Source organism: Abramis brama (genome assembly GCF_963993115.1).
Source record: "Abramis brama genome assembly, chromosome: 23".
NCBI lineage: Eukaryota > Metazoa > Chordata > Actinopteri > Cypriniformes > Leuciscidae > Abramis > Abramis brama.
Genome location: NC_139985.1, coordinates 8,567,809 through 8,594,291, shown reverse-complemented (window position 1 = coordinate 8,594,291; position 26,483 = coordinate 8,567,809). Strand labels below are relative to the sequence as shown.

The following is a 26,483-nucleotide window of genomic DNA, read 5'->3' as shown; positions in this document are numbered from 1 at the left end:
ACTTTATCTCTTATTGGGCCGGATGCCATAAACTCCATCACAGACAGTCATGTCTAGTCTAGCAGATGCTGACTGGCTGTCTGCGTCTGCGCATGTCTGACTCATTTTAACAGCTGATACACGTTATCCAGGTCAGTCAAAGCCAAAAGCTGAGTCTGAAGTCATAAAAGCGGGTGGAAAAAAAAGTGTTTCCTCGTACTTTGACTTATCAAGGGCCTTTTCCCAAATTGGTGAAGAAGCAGTCAAGCGGTGAGCTTTTAGCATGAAATTATGGGTCTACCTCCTTGGTAAAGTTCCGGCAGTGAAAATGACAAGATCTTGACATGTTCTGGCACACAATCCTGCATTCCTGCGTAAAACATGCCAACTAGAGGTCATTTTGCTTGGGAAAATACTTAGGAAGTAGTTATATCTGGGTTGTATCATACTGTAAATGAAGGAAATGTGGGTTATTGTGTTTCAGCCAGATCACTGACCTAGTTCTAAACCACAGCCCTTTCTCACGGACCGTTCCCTGTCTGTTTGCTCACTGTTGGAGGGCCATGTTTGTTTGGTAAACACCTGGAAATTATATTAACCCAAATGGTAAAGGTCAATGGCTGTATTCCCTTCAGAAAGCCCCCTCAGTGCACCCCCCGGGGTCCAACCTTTCAACTCGTGCCCAGACTGCCTATAAGGGTGTGAGATCTGCCTTTTGTTTGTTTATTGTTCTCTCATTGGATCTGTTCCTTTTCCTCTCTTTCCCAACATTCACATCCTCATAGCTTGCAGTAGAGTTAGCCTTCAGTTTTTTATTAGCTATGTTTCCATCTAAAGTTGTGAATATAACTTATCGCATAAAACATTTGTGAATACCGTTTCCATCCAGTGAGCCGAAGAGAACAAAATCATCACTTCCTGATAAACTGACGCTACATATCAATAAGAAAAGTGGTAGTTGCTTTACCGAACCACTTTGACGACAGACTTTGTTCAGGCATTTCAGAATGACCAAAACAGCATTTCTGATGCTTTTTTGATGTGCATTGAGGGATTTATTCGTAATTTTATTTGTAGTGTATGTGCATGTTTTTTTTATCGCCTAAAAAATATATCCAACTCAATTGAGCATATATGTTTTTTTATGCACACTTATAGAATTTATGCGCATCTTGGCATTTCCATTCCGTGTATTTTTTCTTAATGCAATATTCCAAAATGCGCATAAAATAGGTGGATGGAAAAATAGCTATTGTAAAAGGGACATTTTGGTTTTGGTTAAATGAGAAATGACATATCAATGTCTGAATATACAGTAAAGTACTAGCAGATAAATCAGCCAAGCACTAAAGTACTTGGGATGTTTACTTTCTTTTTATCTTTTTATTTTATTCGAAATAAAATAAATAAAATACTATGTATTTAAATAAATGTATTTTTATTTTATTTTATTTTTATTTATAGATATTACTAATGTAGTCATCTTTCTGTTTGCCAAGCCTGGTCCACTACAAAAGAATGAGCAAATTATATTTTTAGCAATGTACTTTTACATTTGCTGGACAGAAATAGATGCATGTTGTGTATGTGAAGCTAATAGTATCTTTTTATTCATTTTAATAGTTTTTATAATTATTTTTTTCTTTTAAAAAAGAAACTTTGCAACAAGTTGTCATGTAACTCAAATGCTTTTATCAATCTATGCCATAGGGTTGTCTTGTAGATTTTAGATGCTAGTGAACTCTGTGCTGAAATGTCCGTGTGAAACGGTCTTGTGGGTTTTCCTGCATGCCGTCGCTTGGAATAAATCCAGAAGTGTTCATGGCATGTGAGGCATTAGGGCACACCGGCTCCTGGCTCTTGTTATAGTGCCTGTAGCTCTGGAATGCATAAGCGCCAAAGAGACTCCATCCTTACTCCTAACAAGGAAAGGGAAACGAGAACACAAGACCTCCCAGCTGCGTCTCAGGAATTAGAAATGTAGGTGAGCTCAGGGCTGAAGCGGAAAGAGCCTGGAACGCTTTGACAGCATCTGACAGGGTGTGCCCATGTAGGGTGTTCACTGGGGCTGATGTCAAACCTTTCTGGCTCTACTAGGTGTCTGCGCACCCCAGTTACCCTGTCGAAACTGCTGGGCTCAATTTACTCAATACTTTTGTCAAAGTCATCCTTTTGTTTTTTCAATTAAACCCAGGAGCAAACAAAAGTGGACAGGACAGGAAGGAATAATCAATTAGGTGTAACCTTGTAGCATTGATTTGGACTGAGTTAACAGCATGGAGAGAAATTATTCAGTATTTTTATCTGAAAAGTAAGCAATTACCAAAGGTAATTTAAAAGTATGTCTATTTTAAATGTATTATTAAAATAGAAATAACAACATTTGAGTCAAATGTTTTTTAAATTAAAGTGAATGAGACTTTCTGATTATTTCATACATTTACCTTATTTGATTTAATGAGTTTGTGCAGAACTTAATGTTCCTGTTATCTTGCATGATTTGAGATCCATCTTTTTTTTTACTTCTGGTCCGTTTCACAGATTTAGTGCAGACACTAAAACATTTCTTCATATTTCTTTATCCATCTAAAATCCTTCAACTTTATTTGGAAGTTTAAATTAGATTTTGAATTCCAGATTTTCGGCATGGACTTTTTGACCTTTCTCTATTTCGGTTGGACAGACGGGGACTGTCTGTGAGTGAGCTGACCTCCTTTCCAGCATTGTTTTGATCTGTTTCGCAGCACATTTCAAAGACCATGTCTCAAAGGACACTGCTGTGCTGTGCCTGTCAATCATCCAGTAAAGAGTGACGTAGTTTAGCTTTAGGTAACATCCGACTAACTAAATCTGGTTTCGGAGAAAACAATCAAAATGTTGTGGATTTATTAAACAAAAGTGTCCATGTAAGCTGCTTATTCTGATTCTTCTTGATTCATGCTCGTCAGGTAGTGGACATTTCCAAAAAGAGAAAAAAAAAAAAACCTTTAGTTCAAATATTCTCTCATATCTTCTGCCCCTATCAAACCCTGGTCAGACAGGGACTCCTTTTAACTTCTGTGGCTGTTGGAAATGATAGACAGGCCGATGTGGTCACAGTCCCCGCTATAAATCCAGCTGTCTAAATAGATTGGGTCAGTGTGTCTTTGCGGTGGGCGATGATAGTGATGATGAGCTCTGTTGTTTGGGTGGCACGGTGCATGTGAGCAAGCGTTTGAAAGCAGGGGACCGGCTCATAATGGTAATCAATGACCTGTACAGGGCCTGCAGCTGGACGGAGGGCGTCGGAAAAGACAGGATTGGCCATTTGCCTGACTCTGAAGCCCAGCGGGAGGTGGTGGGAGGGAGCCTTTCAGATGTGCAATTTGTTGTCCTCTCAAGCCTTTGCTATTGTGCTTGATGTGCTATATCTCTTTCTTTTCTTGTTTTGGATAAGGCTGATTTATTGGGATCAAATGTGGTGATGCCTCTAAAGACAGTGAACACATTTTTCCATTCATTTTAACGTAAATGGTCCCAAAACAGATATTTGTTGTATCCCAGGGATCACAGTGATGTCTTGGAGGACAAACAGACCTCCTTCTGACATATGAATTTTTAAAATCACTGAGGATTGACAGTTAGAAATGAATCATTAATTTGAGTTGCTTTTGATGTTCTTTCAGTGATTTAAGATGCGAGTTTAGACATACTAGACTTATGTGTTACTGAACACAGCTATAAGGTGGTGGTGTAGATATTAGATGATGACACTCCTGAAGTTCTAAACATTTGTTTTTCTTGTGAACCTCATCATATTTTACCCCAAAATCAAAATAAGATTATTTTGATTTGCATAGTGGAGGAAGCTAGACCAATTTTTGGACCATTTAAAATGACATTATTTTCTTGACTATTATTAATCAAAATTAATCATATTTTTCTCCCAAATTTTGTAAAGTAGGAAAAAATCTCATTTCAGTTATGTATTTGTTTTATTATTATTATTATTATTATTATTATTATTATTATTATTATTATTATTACTACTATTAAATAATAACAAAAGTTCTTTAAAACTAAAATAATACTTTTCACATTACAGCAGTGACAATGGTAATTTTTTTTCTACATTATGGTAATGAGAACTGATGGTATGTCAGTTATGTCACTATGCAAAAAAATCTTGTTCTCTGAAATGCTACTAAAAATTGTCTTTATGCGTTTAAAAAAAATTGCAAATATAATTTCTTATTTATTACTTTGTTTTTTTGGGTGGAAAAATAATTCTAGACCATTCTTGGCAGTTTTCGTGAGATTCACCCTATCATTTGCCAGGTTATCAAGGCTTTTTGTTGTTTTGTGAAAGAGAGCCTCCTTACAGGTTGCTTTTTCCTCCTTTTAATATTTAACAGCATTCTTTAATAATGAAACAGCTTGTCATTTGTGCACTTTTTTTTTTTTTTTTCTGAAGCCCAATGCTAAGTTTAGCCTGACCAGCTCTCTCTGTTCACGCCATGTTCAATTTAACCCAAAGTTCAGTGCTGCTGGGAATGTTTCTGATCATGGAAATTTTGCATTTTAAATGTTTGATTACACCCATATTTTAAAAGCAATAATACCCCTGCATCTCCTCTGGGGATGAACATGTGTCGCTTTGTGCGTTTGTCTAAATGTCAATAGCGTATCTTTTGATGAATGTTTAACAAAGATTTCCCCCTTTGCTAGACGTCAACTGAAAAGGAAAGTAATTTCAGAGGTGGAGCAGGCTATTATGTTATGATTAAAGATTTATAAAACAATTGTTTTCTTTGGAATAACATGCACCCATGACTTGTGCACAATAGAACACATGTATAAAGTAAAGTCAATTTTGTTTTCATGTTGACATTAAATCACAGCTCTGAATCCAATGAATTTCCAGACTCTAGACGGATGCCGTCAATGTGGTTCACAGCTGGTGTCGACGCTGACACAAAGATGTGTTTATTTCAAAGGGAGGGTTAAAAGTATTGGGGTCAGTTTCTATGTAAGAGACAGACAGGACTGTGCTTCCAAAACACATTATTAAATATACGGTAGTTTAATCAGCTTGCCTTTCGAAGGATTATTTTTAGGTTGGCGAATTTCACAGCATGTCCGTGGCGGCATCTGTCAGTAATGTAATTTTATACTCCCTTCCGCTCTCACTAGTACTTTATTTTTGGATGATGTGATATTGGAAGGCTCTTTCACTGAAAGGCAGTCTCAGTCAGTTCAGTGCACTAAGCCAGTAATTAAAAAAAAAAAAAATGTTGGGTGCAAGACCCAGATTTTACATTGGATATCAAGTGATGATATAATCAACATAATATTAAAATCAAACGGAAATGTTCATAAAATAAAATATTAAAATGTATTGAAATTAACATGAAGTTTTTAAGCTAAGTGCAATTGACAGATTTAAGTGACAAAGTTTAATTGAATTTCTTGATAGAGTTGTACGACCTTTAATGTCAACAACAAGAGATGTAAGAGTGTTTTTTTCTCCTCTTTCAAAAGTTCATATTTATTTTTCAGTCTTAGCAAAGTATGATTTATGATGAATTGCATTTCATTAATTACAATTAGCATAGTTTATTTTCCATTTAAGAACCACTGAACTCAATGGGAGATCTTTGATTTGAAAATGAATTTGAAAAATAATTTATGGTAGAGGATAACATATTGATAAATAATTTTAATAATTTGTAATTTTCATTGGCAATTAATTTTGAATACACCAGCTTGCATTTTGTTTTGTATTTGTGAAAAGGGACATAAAAAGATGGCCATCTGTCAAGTACTTTCAAATGCAAAATAGGTAAATGAAACAAAAAATGTAATTTTTTTTCCCAAAGTTTTGTTAACACCTCTTGAAATAATAACGTTGAATATCATTATGACTTAATGCTGTTGAGAAAGTGGTTTGAATCTGTTCTGCAATTTATCACAGGTAGTAGTGTGCATAGATCAGTAATGCTTTTTTATTTAGATGTTTATCTCTAATTAGTCTCTAAGGTCAAAAAGTGGTACATTTGTTATATGAATGGCATGCATTCAGGTGAAAAAGAAATGTGCTTTCTGAATAGACATTCAAACCGTTATTAAATTAATTGGCCTTTTTGCTGATGCTTTGTTCATTTGAGGATTTTGAGTGCTTTGCATTCTTTCAAGGTCACATTGGTATCTCTACCTCCCAAATGGATTCTCTAATGATCTCTCTCTCTCTCTCTCTCTCTCTCTCTCTCTCTCTCTCTCTCTCTCTCTCTCTCTCTCTCTCTCTCTCTCGTTCCTTTCCAGAGCATCAGAGAGATCCCACCTGGCTTTGTTAAGCTTACATGCCTGTGAAATGACCGTATCTTCTGCTTGCCCTCCCGTGGAGTGAGCAGTTGTCCTTGACAGTGAAACTGAGATAAAGAGACTCATTCTCCTCCTATGGATTACAGACCAATAGGTCTGAACACCCTGACGTGGGTCAGTCATCATTCACAGACTTCTCCCAGCGCCGTCAAGCTCCTTCGCTATTGCATAAAATGCTGGAGTTGGAATTTCTGTTCTGGACAATTTAACGTCAGGTATGAATATCCCTAACTTTAGGACCAGAGATACAGCAGACGAGGCCGTAGAAGCTTGAGAAGCGCCTCACCTCAGAGATGCAGACTGATGATCTTTTTGCCAAAAAGCTTCAAGCCTTGAATGGGAATATGGGACCTCCTGGCCCAAATACACAAGGAACACCAGCAGTGCCCAAGATGGGCATACGCGCAAGAGTGTCAGATTGGCCACAAAAGAAGGATGGCCTCGGTCCACCACCCAGGTATGAGAGCCTAATGACGTCCTTCCAGAATGGACAACCCAGTCAATCGGCAGAAGATGTGGTCAAACAAAGCCCGGGTTCTCCTCCCAATCCCAGCTTTCTGGAGACAAAATATGGTCTTGGTAACCTTCTGAACCACTCTCCTGGTAAAGTTCAACACGCTCTCCAGAAGAGGAGCAACAGTGACGTCACCATCAGTGATATAGGGGCGGAGGACATGGATCAGACAACAATCAACCCCAATACAGGTGCCACTTTGCACAGAGAATATGGAAGCACGTCCTCCATCAATCGCCAGGGTTTGCCCAATGAAGGGTTTGGTTTCCAGCCAGAACACTCAGAGAAACCGAGCGCACCACCTCCACATGGCTTTCCGGAGTTTCGTCGGTTTCCGGAGACCGCCGTTTCTCCAAGTCTCCAGACTGCTGCGCAGATTGCACGGGGGGACATTCTCTGCATTCCGAACTACTCGGACTATGTGGATAGTTCGCTCTTCTACGGTCGGGAAAGGGAGAAGTCCTTCCTACAGCGGCAGAAATCTGAAAAGGGCGAGACATCCATATTCCGCAGGCTGAAGACCATGAAAAGCGAGCAGCGGCAACTTGGCGAACACGACGATTGCAGCAGACATGGTCGTCCATTGAGTTTCCAGAGATGCTTCGCCCACTATGATGTCCAGAGTGTGCTTTTTAATATTAGCGAGGCGGTTACTAATCGTGCAAACTTAGCACGTCGGAAGAATATTACCACAGGGGCTTCTGCAGCGTCCCAACACCAAATTGGTGGGGGAATGGACGGTCCTGACCCCTTACCTATTTGTGAGTCCCCTTTGGACAGCTGTGAGGAACTTGGGCAAAAAGCTTGCACCGATCCTGACGAAGGGGATGGGAAGAGCAATGGTTTGGTGCTGACCTGCCCATACTTCCGTAACGAGATTGGTGGTGAAGGGGAAAGGAAACTGAGTGCCACCAAACCAAACAGTGGATCCCACAACAATGTGGGTGACAATTATACTATTGAGTCTACTTTAAGTTCACACTGCACCAACGCGGGGGTTTCTGTCTTGGAAATGTCCCGTGAGAATTATGCCTCTCGTGAAAATTATGCTGTTCCACGGGATTGCATCAAACGCTACATCATTGAGCACATTGACATGGGTGCTTACTACTATCACAAATTCTTCTTCAATAAAGGTATGTTTTTACAAACTAGACCTTGAGTTCATGGTTCTACACAATACCCTATAGTGATTGATGATCTCACTTAGTAACCAAAATAACTGTGTATCTCTCACGGTATAATGTTGACCCCTTCTTATTCTCTTTTCTTGAAAGAGCACCAAAACTACTTTGGTGTTGATGAGAACTTGGGTCCGGTGGCAGTTAGCATTCGGAGAGAAAAGCTGGAGGAGGGGAAGGAGGGCCCACAGTATAATTATAGGGTCATCTTCAGGACCAGCGAGGTAGGACGGCACCTATTAAACACTGTTTTACCACATCATTTAACAGACCTCTGTAGATCCAATGTTCTTTGAGCTAGTCAAGTTCAGGGGTTTAAGTTAAGGGAAAGGTATGTCCAAACTTATTATTATTATTATTGTTAATATTTTTTTAATTCATTCAAACAGTTTTACATAAGAGCAATAAAATCTTAAATAAGCTGAGAATATTTACTGCATGTTTTTAACAGACAAAGAGTGGACTTCTCATTCATTTATAATTGATTTCCACCTTCCCATTAAGTACATTTCCCAATGCTTTTACATCATCTCCTCTGAATACAAATCCGAGCTACCTCAATAAAAGCATTGATTGTTTTGGAAATCAACCCAAGATGGATGATGTCTGTGTTGTACAATTGATTTTTCCATGTATGGTGATATAAATTACCTCACTGTACTACATGAGTCTCACCACTGATGCTATAACAGTCCCAACCAGTAAGGCTTTCAAATGGCAAGAGATCTTTCATATGCGGCCTGCCAGGGGTTTTCCTAAGGGTGACTGGATAGTTTGCTGAATTGGCGGTTGAGCGTACAATGGCCCTCTTGCTAAAAGCCAAAGCGTTACTTCAGCATTCGCCACAGTTAGTTGAACTCAATTATTCATCGAAAAGGTTGGCAGGGCATGTCGCTGGATTCAGCATCATAGACGAGGCACTCTTAAAGAGTGCTTTGCCATTTGAGAGACTAGAATGGTTTATCCATCTGTTCAGTAATAGGATTCGAGCGTGCCGTGTATTTCATTTAATGGATACATTTGCTCAGTTCCGCCAACAATATGAACTATTTACTTCTTTTCTATGAATATAAACTTCTCTCTTCGCTCTGTCCATCTTCAGCTCACCACTTTGAGAGGCTCAATCATGGAGGATGCAGTTCCCTCCACGGTAAAGCATGGGACGTCCCGTGGTCTCCCTCTTAAAGAGGTGCTGGAGTACGTAGTTCCCGAGGTCAACATTCAGTGCCTCAGACTGGCCACCAGCTCACCTAAAGTCCCAGAACAACTGCTGAAGCTAGATCAGCAGGGGGTAAGTACAGTACTAAAATGTCTACAGATAGTTTTACACATAGAAAGTGTGTAGATAATTTATTAGAGTTTACCTTTTTAAATTCCATAAATACCATATTAATTAATTTATGAGTTATCATGCTAGAAGAACGTCCTTGAGCTAACATAGCATGTAATTACAAGCACTATACGAGGACAATGCTTTTTACAAGTTTAAATCATGTGATTGCAGTAATTATGTCATGGTGTGAACGCACCTACAGTCAAACATGATCTAAAACAGCCACATAAACTAAAAAAACAGATGAAAAGAACTCCAACATAAATTAGAAAGTTGAGTTCTGGGAGGGTCAGACACAGTATTTTATCTAATCGTCTGTCTTGTGTGTCAGCGTTATTTAAATGTTTATTTAGTATTAAACCACATAGCTTGTAATTAATTAGTTAAGATATGCTGTGATTTGAAAATTGAACATGGATTTTTATTCTTATTTTACATGTATACACAGACGTTTCATGGAACATTAGGTCATGAATATTTGCCTCAAAAGTCATGGAGAAGTCATGGAAATTTATTGGAAGAAATGTGTATGAAACCTGCTGTATTGACCAGTCAGCATACAAGACCAGAACTATTATTAACTACTATTATTAACTATTATTTTATGATGCTCATATTAAAAGAGAGACTGCATAGAATATTTCTTTCTTAATTTATTCATGTTTTGTGTTTGTTATGCCATACGACCATTTAAAATAAAAATATAAAAAAATGTAAAAAAATGTTTTAAAGTCGACAGTTTATTAATTAATTGAATTTAATTTTGTAAAAGAACTGTAGCAGTTACAGGACCTAAGGTATACTGTTTCCCTTATGCAGATATGACAATTTTAATTAGAAATGTTGATGTTAAATATAATACTTCCATTAACTTTTTTGTTAACTACCCAAATATATGCTTCTTTTGTAAGTGCAACAATAAGCATTTCCCACAATACAGACAGGCTGTAAAATAATCGTACCACCTTTTGGACATTTAAGAGACAGTTTGGCTAACACAAAGTGACAGGAGGGAAGAAACCTTCATTCTCTGTGATGATTCATTGCAAACAATGTACAATGTTGTGAACCGTACATGTCTGCAAGGCCTGTAATTACTAAGACATAATCAAGTGGGGGTTTAAGAAACCATCAGTTATATCCTTCATATGTCCCATTCGCTTAGTTTTAATGCATACTGATAAAACCAGAAACAGATGTTTTAAACCTCTGCTGATGATGTGACATCCTTAAAAGCTGTTGTTCATTTGATAACTTAAGCAAGATTGAGCTTGTAAAGTAGTTCCTGTGGGCAAGGCGCCTATCAGGTGCTTCTGATGGCCTTACAGCATTTCCGTTTGAGGGTTCAAATTGCAGGTGTGTCAGGATAAGACAGTGTTTTACTAAAGGAACCTTTTATAAAAACAAAGATCCAATTACTTATTGACAGACCGGGACTTCTTAGACTGAGAGTGGAACAGAGAGATGAGCAGTTTTGTCAGTAAATTGACTGAATGGAATCTGAGAAGCAGTTAAAGTCTTGATCGATATTGCAGCCACACGACGACCAGAGTGGAAAACCTGAACAGTAACCCTGTAGATTCAGAACAATGAATGCATTGAGTGCAGTTAGTTGTCAAAGTAATGATGGTAATTATTTCAAATGGTATTTAGTCATCTCAAATCAATCAAGTTCAACGAATACCTTATTGAGGACCTCATTGTAAAATGATGATTCAACTATTGTCCACCCTTCCAGCATTCAGACAGGAGGTAACTAGTTTTCAAGGCAAATTATTCAGCAAAACCACAGAAAACATCACCATGGCAACAACCTAGCCACACATAACGGGCCACTTGACCCATCTGAGACGCTACCAACTGTGACCAGCGACACTTAGGGTGAAAATGAAAGAAAATCATAGCTTGTCTTATGCTTTCTTGAGTCCAAGTCTTTGGTCCATTTTTTTTTTTTTTTCATCGCGCCTCCATACTCTCTCCCAATTCTACCCCCTCTCTGATAATGGCTTTTTGGGGGGGTTTTGCTATTCCCCTCTAGACTAGACTGTTGGTAGCATTTTTATGGCACAAAAGCCAAAGCAATTGTAAGAATAGCACTAAAATTGCTTTTACCATTTTTTAAAAATTGGTATGGGGTGGGAATTATGTGTGATTTCGGACAATTATCGTAGACCTCTTAAAAATTCCTGTGTCATTGTAAACCAGCTTTCTTCATATTGTCCCCCATTCAGCATTTTTTTTATGTTAAGTATCATATTTTTACATTATCTTTTAATAATTGTCCAAATGCTTGTTTGTCTGTCAGAAGCCCAACATCTGGTTCCATTGCCTCTTCCTTTAGTTTCTGGCTGGTATGTGTCTCTCATACATTATGCAAAAGTGGCATCTGAGGCCAGTCTGCATGTCATTATGTGTCAGGCTTTTGCATAGATTGATGGCACTTATCATGACTATATCACCACTTGTGGTAGACAGTTTATATCACCATAACATAATGTGGTTTTAAAAGTGCTTTAAATGGTTTCCTGTAGATTATGTTGAAGATTGGATAAATGTATCCTTTTTTCTTTTTTTTTGCTGTGCTCTCTTGTGAGATCGCTATATTTTATTTTATTTTAGAAGTGCTTCGAAATTGTTTCTGTTATGTAATAAATCCTGCCATGTAATATGTGAGGGACAGTGTTGTTATTTTTAACTGAAATATATTTTTCATTAATTGAAATAAAGACATATTGAAAATATACATATTAAATGTATATTAATTAATAAAAACGTTAACAAATATGAGAAATCTTGGCAACTAATTGAAATAAAATAAGTGGAAGTTGAAGTGATAACATTATTCAAATTAAAACTGAAATAAAAATAAACTAAAGCTAAACAGAAATATATAATATATAAATATATAAATGACGAAAGCACATAACAAAATTACTATAACCTAAACTAAAATTAAAAGGAAAACATAAAATTAAAGCTAATTCAAAATATTAATAAATACTATAATGGTAGATAAATAATACAAAAATTACACTGGTAAAGGGTTAATATACAGTCAGGGCGGTCATTATTGCAGAATAAACGCAGAAAGGATGATCAAGACCCTGACGCCAAGCAGAGTTTTTTATTTTTTTTACTAAACAGTTTGAGTTTAAATTATTTTATAATATGTAAATAAAGAGACCACAGAATGATGCAATACATGAAAGGACTACAGTCTAGAAGATCAGTGTCCCAGAACGGGTAAAATGTTCTGTACAGTGTAATGTTCATTTATAAAAAACAAAACAAAAAAAAATGACCACAGAATGCAGTGATTGGCCAGTATTTCAGAGAGCCATGTAATTAGGGTTGAGGGAAGTACTTAACAGCTGGCTCAAACTTGAAGGGAGTACAGAAAAAACTTGTCAAATATCATTACGATGATTGAAACTGATTGTGTTTTTACTCTTTGAAATTTGTAGCTGAGTTACCAGCACAAAGTGGGCATTCTGTACTGCCAGGCCGGGCAGAGCACAGAGGAGGAGATGTACAATAACGAGAGTGGTAGTCCCGCACTGGATGAGTTCCTGGATTTACTTGGTCAGAGAGTCCGACTGAAGGGGTTCAGCAAGTACAGGGCACAGCTGGACAACAAAAGTGAGTGCTCTTCTCACGATGATATCTTCAAAATGTTTGAATGTTTGATCCGCGTTCACTGCTGTTAATCTTTGACAAGCTGCTTGGCAGCTTTGGGTTCATTTCTGAAATGGGTTTTGAACAATATGCCATATTTGTTCTCAGGCAGTGCAAATAGGGCATTGGACAGTTTATCATAATCTCTGTGTGTGCAGATGAGCCATTTGCAAATTAATATTGAACTGCAAGAGACTAATTTCGTATTTCATCATGAGTGTATGTGTCTTTTTAATTTACTGCTTTTATACTCATATGTGTGATATAATCACGTTCTCTGCAGCGGACTCCACTGGCACTCACTCTCTCTACACCACTTATAAAGACTTTGAGCTGATGTTTCACGTCTCTACAATGCTGCCCTACACGCCCAACAACAGGCAACAAGTGAGTCACATGACCTCAAAAATATTAAGCAGCACTATTGTTTTCAACATTGATAATAAGAAATGTTTCCTGAGCAGCAAATCAGCATATTAGAATGATTTCTGAAGGATCATTTTGTCACTGAAGACTGCAGTAATGATGCTGAATATTCAGCTTTACCATCACAGGAATAAACTACTTTTTACTTTTAAATGGTTGTAAATTATCACAACATTTTCATATAAAATGTAGATATTTATCATATGTGCTTTGGTCCCATTATTATTATTTTATTATTACAAACAAAAAAGCAGATAGTCCAAGATAGAGCAGCCTTCCTGCTGATTTATGCACACTTGAATAAGCACCTGGTCAAATGAGATTCAGGTCTGATCACTTACTCAGTCCTGTCTACACAAAACTCTTTCAGCCCTCGTCAGCTCTCTCTTCAAGTGCCTGGTCTTGATCTGTGATCTGTGCATCTACAGACCTCACAGAGCCCAGACCAATTGTCCTGCATCCTGCTAATTGTAAACACTTCAGCGGGCAGGCCACGTTGTCATGGCAACCGTCTGAATGCCCCATCTCAAAAAAAAATAAAAAAAGCTTTTTCAGTTGCGCAGTGAGAAGCAAAACATATCAAGGATGATTATTAAGAATGTCCTTTTGATGCATTTATTTGGTGGAACAAATTTTAAAAGATTTATTTCCTTCATCCGCTGTACTTTTCAATGGGCGGAACAATCCTAATAGAGTCATAGATTAATTTACCACCATAACAGGTTTCCGTCAATGATTTCCTGAAATCCCCATGGCTAGACTGAGCTCAGTCGGATAATGAAATTGTGATTTGTGCTTTTTAAAAGAAAGCTGTTTTTACAGAATGATTAGAAAGAGAAGGAAAGGAGCCCTTGAAAGTGTCTTTATTTGTCTGATTTGTGGGATTTGTGGTTTTCTGTCCATAGGATCATGGTCCAATAGGGATAATCTTAGAAAATAAGCTGGTGAAGATCTCCACAGCTTTGAGTTTTAGTTCAGTACACCTCTGATCCTCTCTCTCTCTCTCTCTCTCTCTCTCTCTCTCTCTCTCTCTCTCTCTCTCTCTCTCTCTCTGCTGACAAAGAGATTAGTCCAAGGGATCTACAGTAGACTACAGCTAAACCTTTATATTTACACGTTACCTAAGCTTTCTTACAAACAGTTATTTGTCCAGTATGCAGTACATGTTACAATTATGTTTCGTCAAGTACAATGTCCCAGAGCTTGATGTGTTTTCTTTTGTTTTGTTCATTTCATTTCATTTTAATGAATGAAAATTCATTTTTGAAGTTTATTTTTGCTTTCGGTTTCTGATTAGATGTCTGTAACTGTAATTGGTTTCTTTTTTTTTAAATGTGCACTGTGTTGACTTTCTTCTTATTATCTGTTCCCCTATTCAGCTACTGAGGAAGAGGCACATTGGAAATGACATCGTTACCATCATTTTCCAGGAACCAGGAGCTTTTCCATTCACACCCCAAAACATACGCTCTCACTTTCAACATGTCTTCATCATAGTCAAAGTCCACAATCCTTGTACAGAGCATGTGTGTTACAGGTAAGACGTAAAATGTCAATTAATTGTCATTTTCAGCCTAGCCTGTTCAATGCATGCTTGTGTTTTCCAATAAGGATGGTGGTTTGGCTTATACATGTGTCTTTGCTGAACTAAATACTGTTTTAAAGTCATGCCTAACCCATCCTGAATAAATCCAATTTTGTAAATTAGAGATTCCATCTTAGTAGGAAAGGGGGTAGAGGCAGATGAAGATGCTTTCCAAACAGCTTGGTGACAGTCAGATTTGACCTCTCAGAACGATAGGGAGGATTAAAGGATAAGATCGAAGGGAATTCAATTTCCAGTCTTATTTACTCAGTGTGTACCTCTTAAGCTTGTTCAGCGTAACATTGCAGAGAGCTGAAGGAGGCTGGAACCTGTCTCAAAGCAAAATTGCCTGTCTCATCTTCTGAGCAGATCTGTGAAAGACTTCTGCGGCATGATTTCAGAATTGATGTCAATGTTGAAGTCAAACGGAAAAACCTCTCAATGCATTTTTTTCTCACAGGAGCCATGTGCCATGAGCCTTTGTATATTAATGTTAATGTTGAATGACATATTAATGTTGAATGTGGAAATAATATCTCCTATCCTTGCTTAATATTACGTATAAAAGATTTATATATATATATATATATATATATATATATATATATATATATATATATATATATATATATATATATATATATATATATATATAAAATAATAATTTTAATCTATATTATGTTATATTGTATATTATATTATATTATTAGATATTGTTCAAAAGTTTGGGGTCGCAAGGTTCTTTTTATGTTTTGAAAGAAGTCTCTTGTGATAAAATTTTTTGGATTCTTTAATGTTTAGAACAGCATTTATTTGAAGTGACTAAACTCATTTCATCATATTTCTAGTGTTGCGGTTGCCAGATCCAAAGATGTGCCTCCGTTTGGACCTCCCATACCCAAGGGAGTGATGTTCCCAAAGTCTGCCGTTTTCCGGGACTTCCTGCTAGCCAAGGTGATCAACAGCGAAAACGCAGCCCACAAGTCTGAGAAGTTCCGCGCCATGGCGACGCGCACCCGCCAAGAATACCTTAAAGACCTAGTGTTAAACTTCACTGGTGCAACGCCTGTGGACGCATCAGGTGCAAAATTCAGCTTCATCACCCTAGGCGCCAAAAGGAAGGAACGCAGCCGCCCAAGGAACAATGCTCATCTGTACAGTACGGGAGCCATCACGTGGTCGGTGGTTGCCCGGGACAGCTGCCAGTCCACCGATATCGGTTGTTTGCTGTCCATCTCCCGTGAGTTTGTGGTGCTCATTGAGGAAGCAACCCGGGAAGTGGTTTTCAACTGTTACTGCAAGGACGTGATTGGTTGGAGCTCGTCCTCCACGGTTGGCAGGGTGAAACTCTTTTACGAGCGTGGCGACTGTGTGGTTTTTTCCGTGCAGGATGGATGCCCAGAGGAAGTTCGAGAGGTCGTACAGCGATTAGAGGTATGAGTAGCAAATCCAAGAGGAAAGATCAAGTTTAATCTAAGCTGAAACTCAGACCAAGCTTGCCTTTTACTGTGAATAAGCGAGCAGTGTAGGTCTACAGGATCAAGTTTCTCTCGCAATCAGGGGCCAATGGTCAATGGATTAGCATTATAAAGGTAGAAAGACAGTGTTAGAGTAGATTACAGTACCTTAGTTTACCTTAAGCTTACCAAAACCATTCACTTTATTCACTTTGGGATAAGTACATACATCAACACACACCTTAATAAAACAATATTAGTTCCACTAGTTGCTTTATTGCCACCCATTCATGCTCAGTTGGGCCAGAACTGCAGGCTACAGTGCAATGGAGGCTTAAATGGGTATACATGCTGTTTATGGTGATCGACCCAGGCAGCATGTGTGGTCCCTTCTCTTTGTGAGATTTGACAGCTTGTAAAATACTGTGCTTTAACTGTTCACAAGCTCTTAAATGTGTTTTGTACATTGGGTGGTTTGCTGTCATCATCATAGCATTTGTGCAGCAGACCATCAGCACTAAATTAAAATTCAGTCATCATTTACTCACCCTTGTGTCATTCCAAACCTGTATTGGCTGACTTTTCTTATGTGAAACACAAAAGAAGTATTTTAAAAAGTATTGCAGTTTATTTGTTTTGGTCCATAAAATAAAAGTCAGTGACTTTTTTTTGTACCCCATTGGCTTGCATTGATTAAGTACATCATTTTCTCTTGTGCAGAAGAAAGTAAGTGAATACAGGATAAGAACAACATGAGGGTTTACACTTTTGGGTGAACTGTCCCTTTAGTATTACAATTTTTTGATTATATTGTATGTTTTAAGCATTTCAATTTAAATCTAGGTGTTGGGGGGGATTTATTTTTTAGCAGATAATAGGGTTTAATATTGTAAAAACCAAGCTGCGTCTAAATAAACCTAAGGGATATTGGCTGTTTTTTAATACTTATAAAGCACATATTAATGCCTTATTCTGTATGACCATATTCTAAATTTCTTAATCCTATACCTAAACATAACAACTACCTTACTAACTCTTAACAAGCAGTAATTAGGAGTTTATTGAGGCCGAAGTTGTAGTTAATAGTGAGTTAATAGTGAGAATTGGACCCTAATCTAAAGTGTGACCATCCTTTAACTTAAAAAAGGAAAGCTTATACAGTATTTTTTTAAGCACCTCAATCTCATCAAAGTGCTTTTGTTGTTTTTGTGGGTGCTTATAAAGATGCCTTTGGGCTCTAAGTAGCTTTGCAGAGTCTAAGTAAGATCAGCTTAAAACAGTTTGCTTAAAACTGTGTGTTTTTGGATAAAGTGCATACAAAAAGTTTAAGCTGCTATATCACACATACGTTTGTTTTAGGTGTCAGATTCTCAGCTCAGGTTGAAGGAATGTGTTATTCATGAGACAATCAGCATGTTGTGCTCTCCCATGTTGGTTTGACATCGGTTAATTTCATCCTTCAGAGACCTGGCTTCAGTCATCATCTATATCTCTGCATACCTGCCAACCCATCTGCATGCTTACCTATGCAGGACATTCTGCCCATCATCACAGCACAGATTTTATCTTTAAAAGTCGCTGAGGTGACAAAAAGCCTCGTTTCAGATGGTTAAAGTCATTACATTTGCTTTGTCTTCTCCGCAGATGGTCACCAGGGGTTGTGAGACGCTAGAGATGACCCTGCGCAGAAATGCCCTGGGACAGCTGGGCTTCCATGTCAACTTTGAGGGTGTGGTAGCCGACGTGGAGCCGTTCGGGTTCGCCTGGCAGGCAGGACTTCGCCCTGGATGCCGTTTGGTGGAGATCTGCAAGGTCGCTGTTGGGACTCTAACTCACGAGCAGATGATTGACTATCTGCGGACCTCCACACCTGTTACGGTGGTGGTCATACAGCCACATGAGGACGGCACCCCCAGAAGGTACAGTTTGTCCTCCATCTTCCATTGGTAGCTTTTCGTTACCATTTTTAAAATGTAAAAATTGTTCTTTAAATTATGTTCAAAATGCTGAAAATGTGTTTATTACTCAAAGATGCAGCATGTGTTATAAACCTGGTATTTTCTTTTTCTTGGCCACATTTACAAAAACAACCCTCAAAACTGAACCTATAATTCAGACAGATGGGCCACACCAGTTTATCATGGGTAAACAGAGGTCATCTCCTGAAGGGAAAATTAATCCTCTGGAGATAATCTGTGAATGATATGATTATAGTCTGGGGTTTTTTTTTGTTGAGCCTTTACATAAAAGAAACCACTTGCAGCAAACTGTCCTGAAATAGAAAGCGACCCAGAACCCTGTTGAACTTTGTTGAACATGTGCCTCATGTTCTGTTTGCTCATTTCAGAAGAGCTGAGGGCTTACCAAGAACATCTGAAGGCAGAGATTAAAGTGACCCTCTAGACTGTCAATAACTGGATTGACTTTTATCGCCACCCTGCAAGGCATGAAAGCCACAGATATCAAGCGCTCTGTGCTCTTTGTAAACACGAATTTATAGAAGATTGCTTGCATTTCTGGTTGACTTTTAACTGCTCTAAATAGCTGTATCTTGGGCAAGTCGTTTCCAGAGAACTATAGTTAACAGAAGCATGCCAGGACAAGTCAGGGTTGTATTTGGTTACAGATCAGAGAGGGATTAGCAGTAATATTGTGATTGGATGTCATTGGATTTTCAATTGGATGTAAAAATTACTTTAGTTCTGCAGTCTGTAGAGATGTCTCTACTTTATAGTTAATGAACATGCATATTTTTTATTCGCAAGCCTTTGTTTGTTAGACATTTCTCAATTCCAGTAATTTGTGTGTGAGAGTCTTAAGAGTGCATTGTTCTTCATAGAAGTACTTTTTGAAGTACTGTATTTCATTGTAGAGGCTGTGAGAATCTGTCTTGAGAGCCCTCGCCTGTTCCAGCTCTTCGTTCAAGAAGATCACCAGAGATTCTTGTTTCGGAAGTATTTCAGTGCGTGTGGTTGGAACAGAGTGGATTTGATCGGAAACGCATCATTAACCATCAATGAATCCCGCTGGTGTGGGTTGGACTTGTGTTCATTTTCTGTTTGTTCTTTTGGTTTCTCCCTCTCTAATAACACCCGCCACAGATAATCACAGCAAAATACAGTATATCATTTATCTGATACCATTTGTCATCTGATTTGCGGATGTGTCTTTTCTCTTGCCAAACAGCCCTGCAGTGATTATCTTTTAATATTTTCTGCCAATTTCCTCTCACAAAATCATCCCTTGATGCTGAATTTTGCATTTCACATGCAATGACGGACTAGAAAAATACTCTATATTAATACATTGGAATGGATTCATAGAAATAGTCTGGCTCTAAACACAGCTAACAATTATTTACAGTGGTAGGGTCCAAAAACCTGAGACCATTAGTGAAAATAACTCTATTTTGCATTTTTCTCATTTAATTCATGTTTTTTTTTTTTTTTTTTTTTTTTTATTTTATTATATTTTAGAATAACAATTTGAGTGATAATTTGAATTGGAAAAAATGAACATGAATTTCAGAATGTGTTTGGTTACATCTGTTGAAAGGAGTCACATAGGAGTAACACTTCAAATTATTCCAAATCCTAAAACTTTCAGCTTTTGTTTTTGAATCCCAGATTTTTTACTGTGGTCTCAAACCTTTGGACCCCTCTGTGTGTGTGTGTGTATAAATGTCAACAGCCAGAAGTTATCCAGTCAGCTCAGAGGCGTGAAGGAGGTTCTCCCGCTTTTGGGGGGCTCTGACCTGTAACTCAGCTTCCATGATAATACTCATTCCTTTGGAAGGAGCAGTCTGCCTCCACAATGCTAATTTCAACCTCTCAGCAATTTCAAGGGGGGTTTTGATCTATCCAAAAACCAGGTTAATCCATAGTATGGATGTGATTAATCCCTGCTGGCTTTTCTATAATTAAATATGTTGTCGGGTACATGTCGTGCTGTTGATGTAATGCAAGTTGTTTCTAAGTGGAGATAATCACTGGGTTCGCTGATGTAGGCGCCCCATGAACATGAAACGCACATTATGCTTGCTATCACAAAGCATGTATGGCCTATATATCTTAGAAATCAGGTAATGATGCAAATAATGCTAGCTTGATGTTGTGCTGCATCGTCCTGTTTAAAGGAGCAGGAATTTCGAATTGCTAACTCAACCTGAAAACACAAATCAGTTTACTATTGTTCACCATGTTCATAATGAGTCACTAAATAACATATATGGTCATCTGAGTAATCAAAAATAAAATATGCGGTTATTTTGAGTGATGTGCGCTGATTTGAACTAACAAGCCCCTCTAATATATCAAATGGATTCAGTGGTAAATTGACATACTATTTTACTCAATGATTATCATATGGATGGTTTAAGGTATTTACATGCTGTATAAAGTTCAATCGGTTGGGGTACGTTTTCTTTTTTTTATTCTTTTTTTTTATTCAGCAAGGACATTTAACTGATCACATGACAGTAAAGACATTTAGAATGTTACCAAAGATTTATATTTCAAATAAATAATGTTCTTTTTGAACTTTTCTATTCACCAAAGAATCCTGGTTTCCACAAAAATGTTAAGCGGCACGACTATTTTCAACAATGATCATAAGAAATGTTTCCTGAGCAGTAAATCAGCATATTAGAATGATTTCTGAAGGATCATGTGACAATGAAGACTGGAGTAATGATGCTGAAAATTCAGCTTTGCCATCACAGGAATAAATTACATTTTATAATATATTAAAACGAAAAATAGTTATTTTAAATTGTAATAGAATTTCACAATATTGCTGTCTTTACTGTATTTAATAAATGCAGCAATGATGAGCATAAAAGACATCTTTCAAAAATATTACAAAAATGTACCAACCCCCTTAGTGAATTTATGAATATACAATGGTATTACTATGATACTATGTCCAAAAAAATAAACATTGTAACGTGTAAAACCCATGATAATTTGTGTTTTTCAGAGGTGCCTCAGAGCTGTATCGTGTCCCCGTCATGGAGTACAAGACTCTTGGTGCCGGCCCTGGTTGGCACAGGATGACTCACGTTCCCCAAGGGCTGCCGCTGTCTCGAGTTTCACCCACTCAGGGTCCAGATCAACCCTCCCCGGGCCAACAGATGTTCCAGTACGCGCAAGCTGCCATCTCACGCAGCACTTCTTTTGATAAGAAGTACCAGGATGGATCCAGGTAGGAGATATGTGATAATGTCATTCCAAACACGTAAGCTGCTCTTTCATTCAAATATTTACCTGTAATTTCACTAGTGTATATTATCACGATCCAAATCTCATGAAAATATGAGGAAAAACTATAGGGAAGAGATGGAGGTGCAGAGTGGATTGGTTTGGTTTGTGTAATTGATCTCAGTAAATACAGCATGTGCGTTCAGCTGTTTTTTTGTGAATGTGCACGTGCATTGTTCAGTGCATTGTTTTCTTCAGCATTTTGAAAAAAAATGTCAATACAGTCTCTAGGCCTTTTCTGTTCTAGGCTGTCATGGTTGATATTCAGAATAGATACCACCCATTTTTTATATAATGCTGAGTGATCTGAAAATTAGTTTTACATGGACCGCTAAAGCAAAAACATGCCTGAACTCAGAAACAAGGACTAACTATTTTTTGGCTCATAATACGCACTGAAAATGAATTAAATCGTCTTATATTATCTCTCTAAATAGTGCACTGCCTTTGCCAACTTCTCTTATTCTCATTACTGTTATGATGTCTGAATCCTGTTTTATTTTGAAATCAACATATAAATATTACATATTAAAAATCATTATACTATTAATATATAGTATAAAGTTGGTCGCCACTGTGAATGTGCCAACAAAGGTAGCAAACCGCTACACTTGGTTTTCATCGGGCTCAGGAATAGGAACTTTAAGGAACAATGATTCATAACTGTGATGTCTGATCATTCAGACATATCTCTGCTGACATATCCACTGGGAAATCCCGAAAGGGAGCATATAGAGGCTATTAAGGATGATACATGCCACCCTGTGGATTAAAGAAAGCAAAAAAGTATGCAAAAAAGTCTGATGTGGCTTTGGCATTTCTCAGGAGACGCCTTTCAGGGTGAGCTAATTGGGAACTTGATTTTCCGGTGCTGTAGACTTGGGATCCCTTCATAATGTGTGTCTTCTTGTGCAATTGAGTGACTGTGTGTTGCATATTTGTGTCTTCACCTTGTCTGAAATGCACACACCTTTGTGGCCTCTTCACCCAGGCTGTCATCCCATCCTCAGCTGGGATCTGTGCTGCACATGGCATGTAATTTCTTCCTGGAGTATGTTTCTCTTATTTCCCCTCTGGAATGCACAGACGTTCCCAACCCTGGAGACATGGGGTCCTGCTATGAATAGAATCTGCTCCACCACTTTTTTTTTGACAGTGTTTCCTCCCTCCGGTCCAGAATATGAATGAGTCTTGTTGCAGTGCTCTCATTGCTTGTGCTACCAGAGTTTTGATTAATGAGCTTCTGCCCTGTGTTTGCTCATTGCAGGGTGTTGCAGGACTTTGAGATGGTTCAGAGTCCATCTGGAAATCCCGGCCAGCACTACTGCAGTTCTCCCAGTAACCAATCAACCTCCAGTGACCCAGGTCCCTGCGGCACATGGGCCCAGAAAGCCAGTTATGATGGGTAATGAGATTCTTTTCGCCTCAGCCTTGTAACTCTGAAATAAAAGAGCCTAGCAGGTTTAGAGGTTATCACAAAAGTCTGATCATGAGCTTTGGTGCAAATCTTTGGTGCAAACAGAATTAGAGTAGGATGTCTAGTATGAGCTAATATTTCATGACCAGCTTTGTAAATATCAGCTGTTCGTTCACAGACAGACACACAACACCAGAGGGTCTTGAAACCTCCCTGCCCCACCATTGCTAGGATAGTTAACAATGAATGACCTCTACATCACCTTGCTAAACCACTCACTTTAAACAAACATTTGATGTCAATATATATATATATATATATATATATATATATATATATATATATATATATATATTGTCCCTTGAGGTCTGCGTAAAGTGTTAGTAAGGGTTTTTTTTGTCCCAAATTTTAGACAGATTCACAATCTGTGCTTAATAGTGCTGCAAAAAATATAATCAGGGACTTTGCAAAGACAAATCACAGGCACTTTTCTGAACATTAAAGAAGATTCTAAAATGTAGACAACCATTTTTATATATTTTGCCTTGAAAGATCAAGGAACATTTTATTTTTATAAAATGGCCCCTCCATATTTACCCTCCATATGAAATGTATTAATCAGGCTGGTACAACATGCTTGGGTAGTAACAACAAAATATCATTAATGTCTATGAATAATGCCAGTGGACCTTTACACTACAAAGATATTCTGCTTAACCCATAGATCACAATCACCTGCACTTCATGATCAGCCAGAAGAAAAAGAAGGAGATAGAGAGCACAAACTGGAGAGGACACGGTCTGCCGGTATGGAAGCATTGTTTTTCTCAAGCGCCAATGCAGATTCAACTTCATTAGTTGCAAGTGACTTGTTACCTACTTTAATTGACTGATTTACTTGTTTTATGAGCTTAACAATCTCTATTAAATAACCTGAGACATTTTCTGTTAGTCATTTGGTAAAGATCTGATCAACTAATCGGTTTTAAATGCATAGCACTCCAGTGTCATGTAACCACATCCATTATCTCCAGGATCACCTTGTGTACCAGAGGCCAAGTGGCACATCCCATCCACCAAGATCCTGAACCGAGGTATACAGAGACAGGGGGCGAAAGACTCACCTGGTAAATTTCCTCATGTAAGTAATCAATCATTTGAACTATAAAACCATTAGATCCAGTCTCTGATTTGATTGGACAAGTTTTATTTTTTTTAATAGCACTGGGACTTGTTTCCTTCTGCTAGTCATTTCAGACAGCGGTTTCCTAGTTTACATATGAACTTCTGGTTATTGGAGCGTAAACATCTTTATGATACAGTAAATGTCTTGTACTGTACAGTAAATGGCTTTTACTGTACAGCAACAGGACCATATGCTACGCGAATGTCGGTGCAAGTGTTTGTGTTTTTATATGTGGCTGATGGGTGCAGTGACCTCATTAGTTAGGAACGTGTAGTTGGCAGCATTGCAAATGCACCTCATTTCTCCGTGTGGGTGGGTAGTTGTGAAGGGGAGGTCATTGGTTTGGAGGAAAGGGGGGTTGACATCTATGGCAGATGGCTCATAGTGTCACATCCAGTCATGCAATCCCTGTGGGAATTGATGTAAGAAACTGGACGCCAGCACAGTTACAGGACGCCACACTGTACATTCTGACTTGAGTTGTGCGCTGGGTAGCTCCAACGTCAGGAGCCTGTGCATCAGGTTATGTACAAATAAATCTAATTTATCAAGCACGAAAAGGTCACCTTACCCTTGCTTTTTGCAGCCGGTGTTGATGCTAACGGCAAGATGATGCTAGCTTCTTGGGTCATGTTTATCTCATATTACTTATGCATTCCTCCATTACTTGATTCACAGAACTGACAGCTTTTTGCAATAGTGTATTGACCACATTGGCTTTAGCCAGAAGGGACATTTGGAAATGGTGCACCATAGTAGATCTTCCAAAGTAAACCATGCATTAAAGTTTAAAAATCATCTGCTTTCCATTCATTTGAAAGGGCCTAAATTTAGAGGATGCAATTTAACCGAATAATCAATTATTAATTTTCCTTGAGATTGGTTACAGTAGGTAGTAATCGCGTAGAGCTTGTTCTTCTGTCTGTTGCTGTTATTGCTCTGCTAAATGCACTTCAGCTCTCCGGGGGTTTTCCTTCATCCATTTTTGTTGGATTGTACTGTGACCATGAAGTAAACAAATGTTGCATTTCGATGAAATGGTTTGCCTGCCTCGTATTCAGTGCCTAAGTACAAATGATAGATTTTTAAAAAGGAACAAAGGAACAACAAATGTTTTATTATTATACAGTAAAATAATATATGATATTTATATATACACACATAATTGGTTGCATCATATATGTGTGTTTGTGTAAATATGTGTATGTATGTGTGTGGATTTAATTGTATAATAAGAAATGTTTCTTGAGCACCAATTTAGCATATTAGAATGAAAATAGTTATTTTAAATTGTATTAATATTTCATAATACAATTTTGGGGTAGGATTTACTTTTTTTTAAAATCATTCAGAAATTGCTAGTAAATTTCACAAATAATTACAAATAAATGACAAGTAACATTGAATTAAACATTACATTTTTAAGTAGAAAGACTGAAATAGTGTTTTCTTGTAAAATACTTGACAAAACAGTTTTTACAGTGTATTTCTGTTTTTACTCTGATTTTGACCATATAAATGCAGCCTTGATAAACATAAGAGACTTCTTTCAAAAACATTCAAAAGTCCTTTATACTAATTGGTCAACTTTAATCTTCCAGACCCGTGAGAAGAGCTGCCACAGTCATTGCTCCAGCCACTCCAGTAACAACACCCTCTCCAGCAATACTTCCAGCGGCAGCGACGAGAAACATTTCGGTTCTGGAGACCCGATGGATCCAGAGTCCCTGGGTCTCACCTACATAAAGGGGGCGTCCACCGACAGCGGCATAGATACAGCACCCTGCATGCCCCCTCCACCCCCTTCCCTGCCCCTGACTGGGGTGGGACCCTCACGGATGGTCTTGAGGGACGGGAGGGTTGAGACCGGACTCCCGTGGCCTCTGGAATACCATGAGGACTGCGAGACTGATGAAGGAAGGGCAAAGATGTTTTTGTCTCAAGGATACGTTCCCGTTACACCTACCGGTCACACCACAGATGGCAGCACAGGAGATCTAAGCGAGATCTCCTCTCTTTCCAGGTGAGATGGTTTGTCTTATGGTTTTAAGATTTTTTTTAGGATTTTTTTTTATGTTGTGAAGTTTATAGCTTTGGTTTTCAATTGTGAAA

General features: G+C 38.1%; 1 protein-coding gene across 2 annotated transcripts in view; it reads left to right on the top strand.

Moving 5' to 3' along the window:
- Positions 1–26,483, top strand: part of sipa1l2 (signal-induced proliferation-associated 1 like 2) — a 65,317-nt gene that overhangs the window by 23,820 nt on the left and 15,014 nt on the right. For both annotated transcript variants that reach the window (XM_084100079.1, XM_084100078.1), the window contains exons 2-14: positions 6,280–7,989; positions 8,131–8,258; positions 9,137–9,325; positions 12,832–13,006; positions 13,326–13,429; positions 14,848–15,005; positions 15,902–16,487; positions 18,155–18,429; positions 21,488–21,712; positions 23,036–23,173; positions 23,910–23,992; positions 24,220–24,326; positions 25,973–26,394. In XM_084100079.1, the coding sequence (XP_083956205.1) occupies positions 6,633–7,989; positions 8,131–8,258; positions 9,137–9,325; positions 12,832–13,006; positions 13,326–13,429; positions 14,848–15,005; positions 15,902–16,487; positions 18,155–18,429; positions 21,488–21,712; positions 23,036–23,173; positions 23,910–23,992; positions 24,220–24,326; positions 25,973–26,394 (3,947 nt within the window). In that variant the 5' untranslated portion in view covers positions 6,280–6,632. The remainder of the gene's footprint in view (positions 1–6,279; positions 7,990–8,130; positions 8,259–9,136; positions 9,326–12,831; positions 13,007–13,325; positions 13,430–14,847; positions 15,006–15,901; positions 16,488–18,154; positions 18,430–21,487; positions 21,713–23,035; positions 23,174–23,909; positions 23,993–24,219; positions 24,327–25,972; positions 26,395–26,483) is intronic.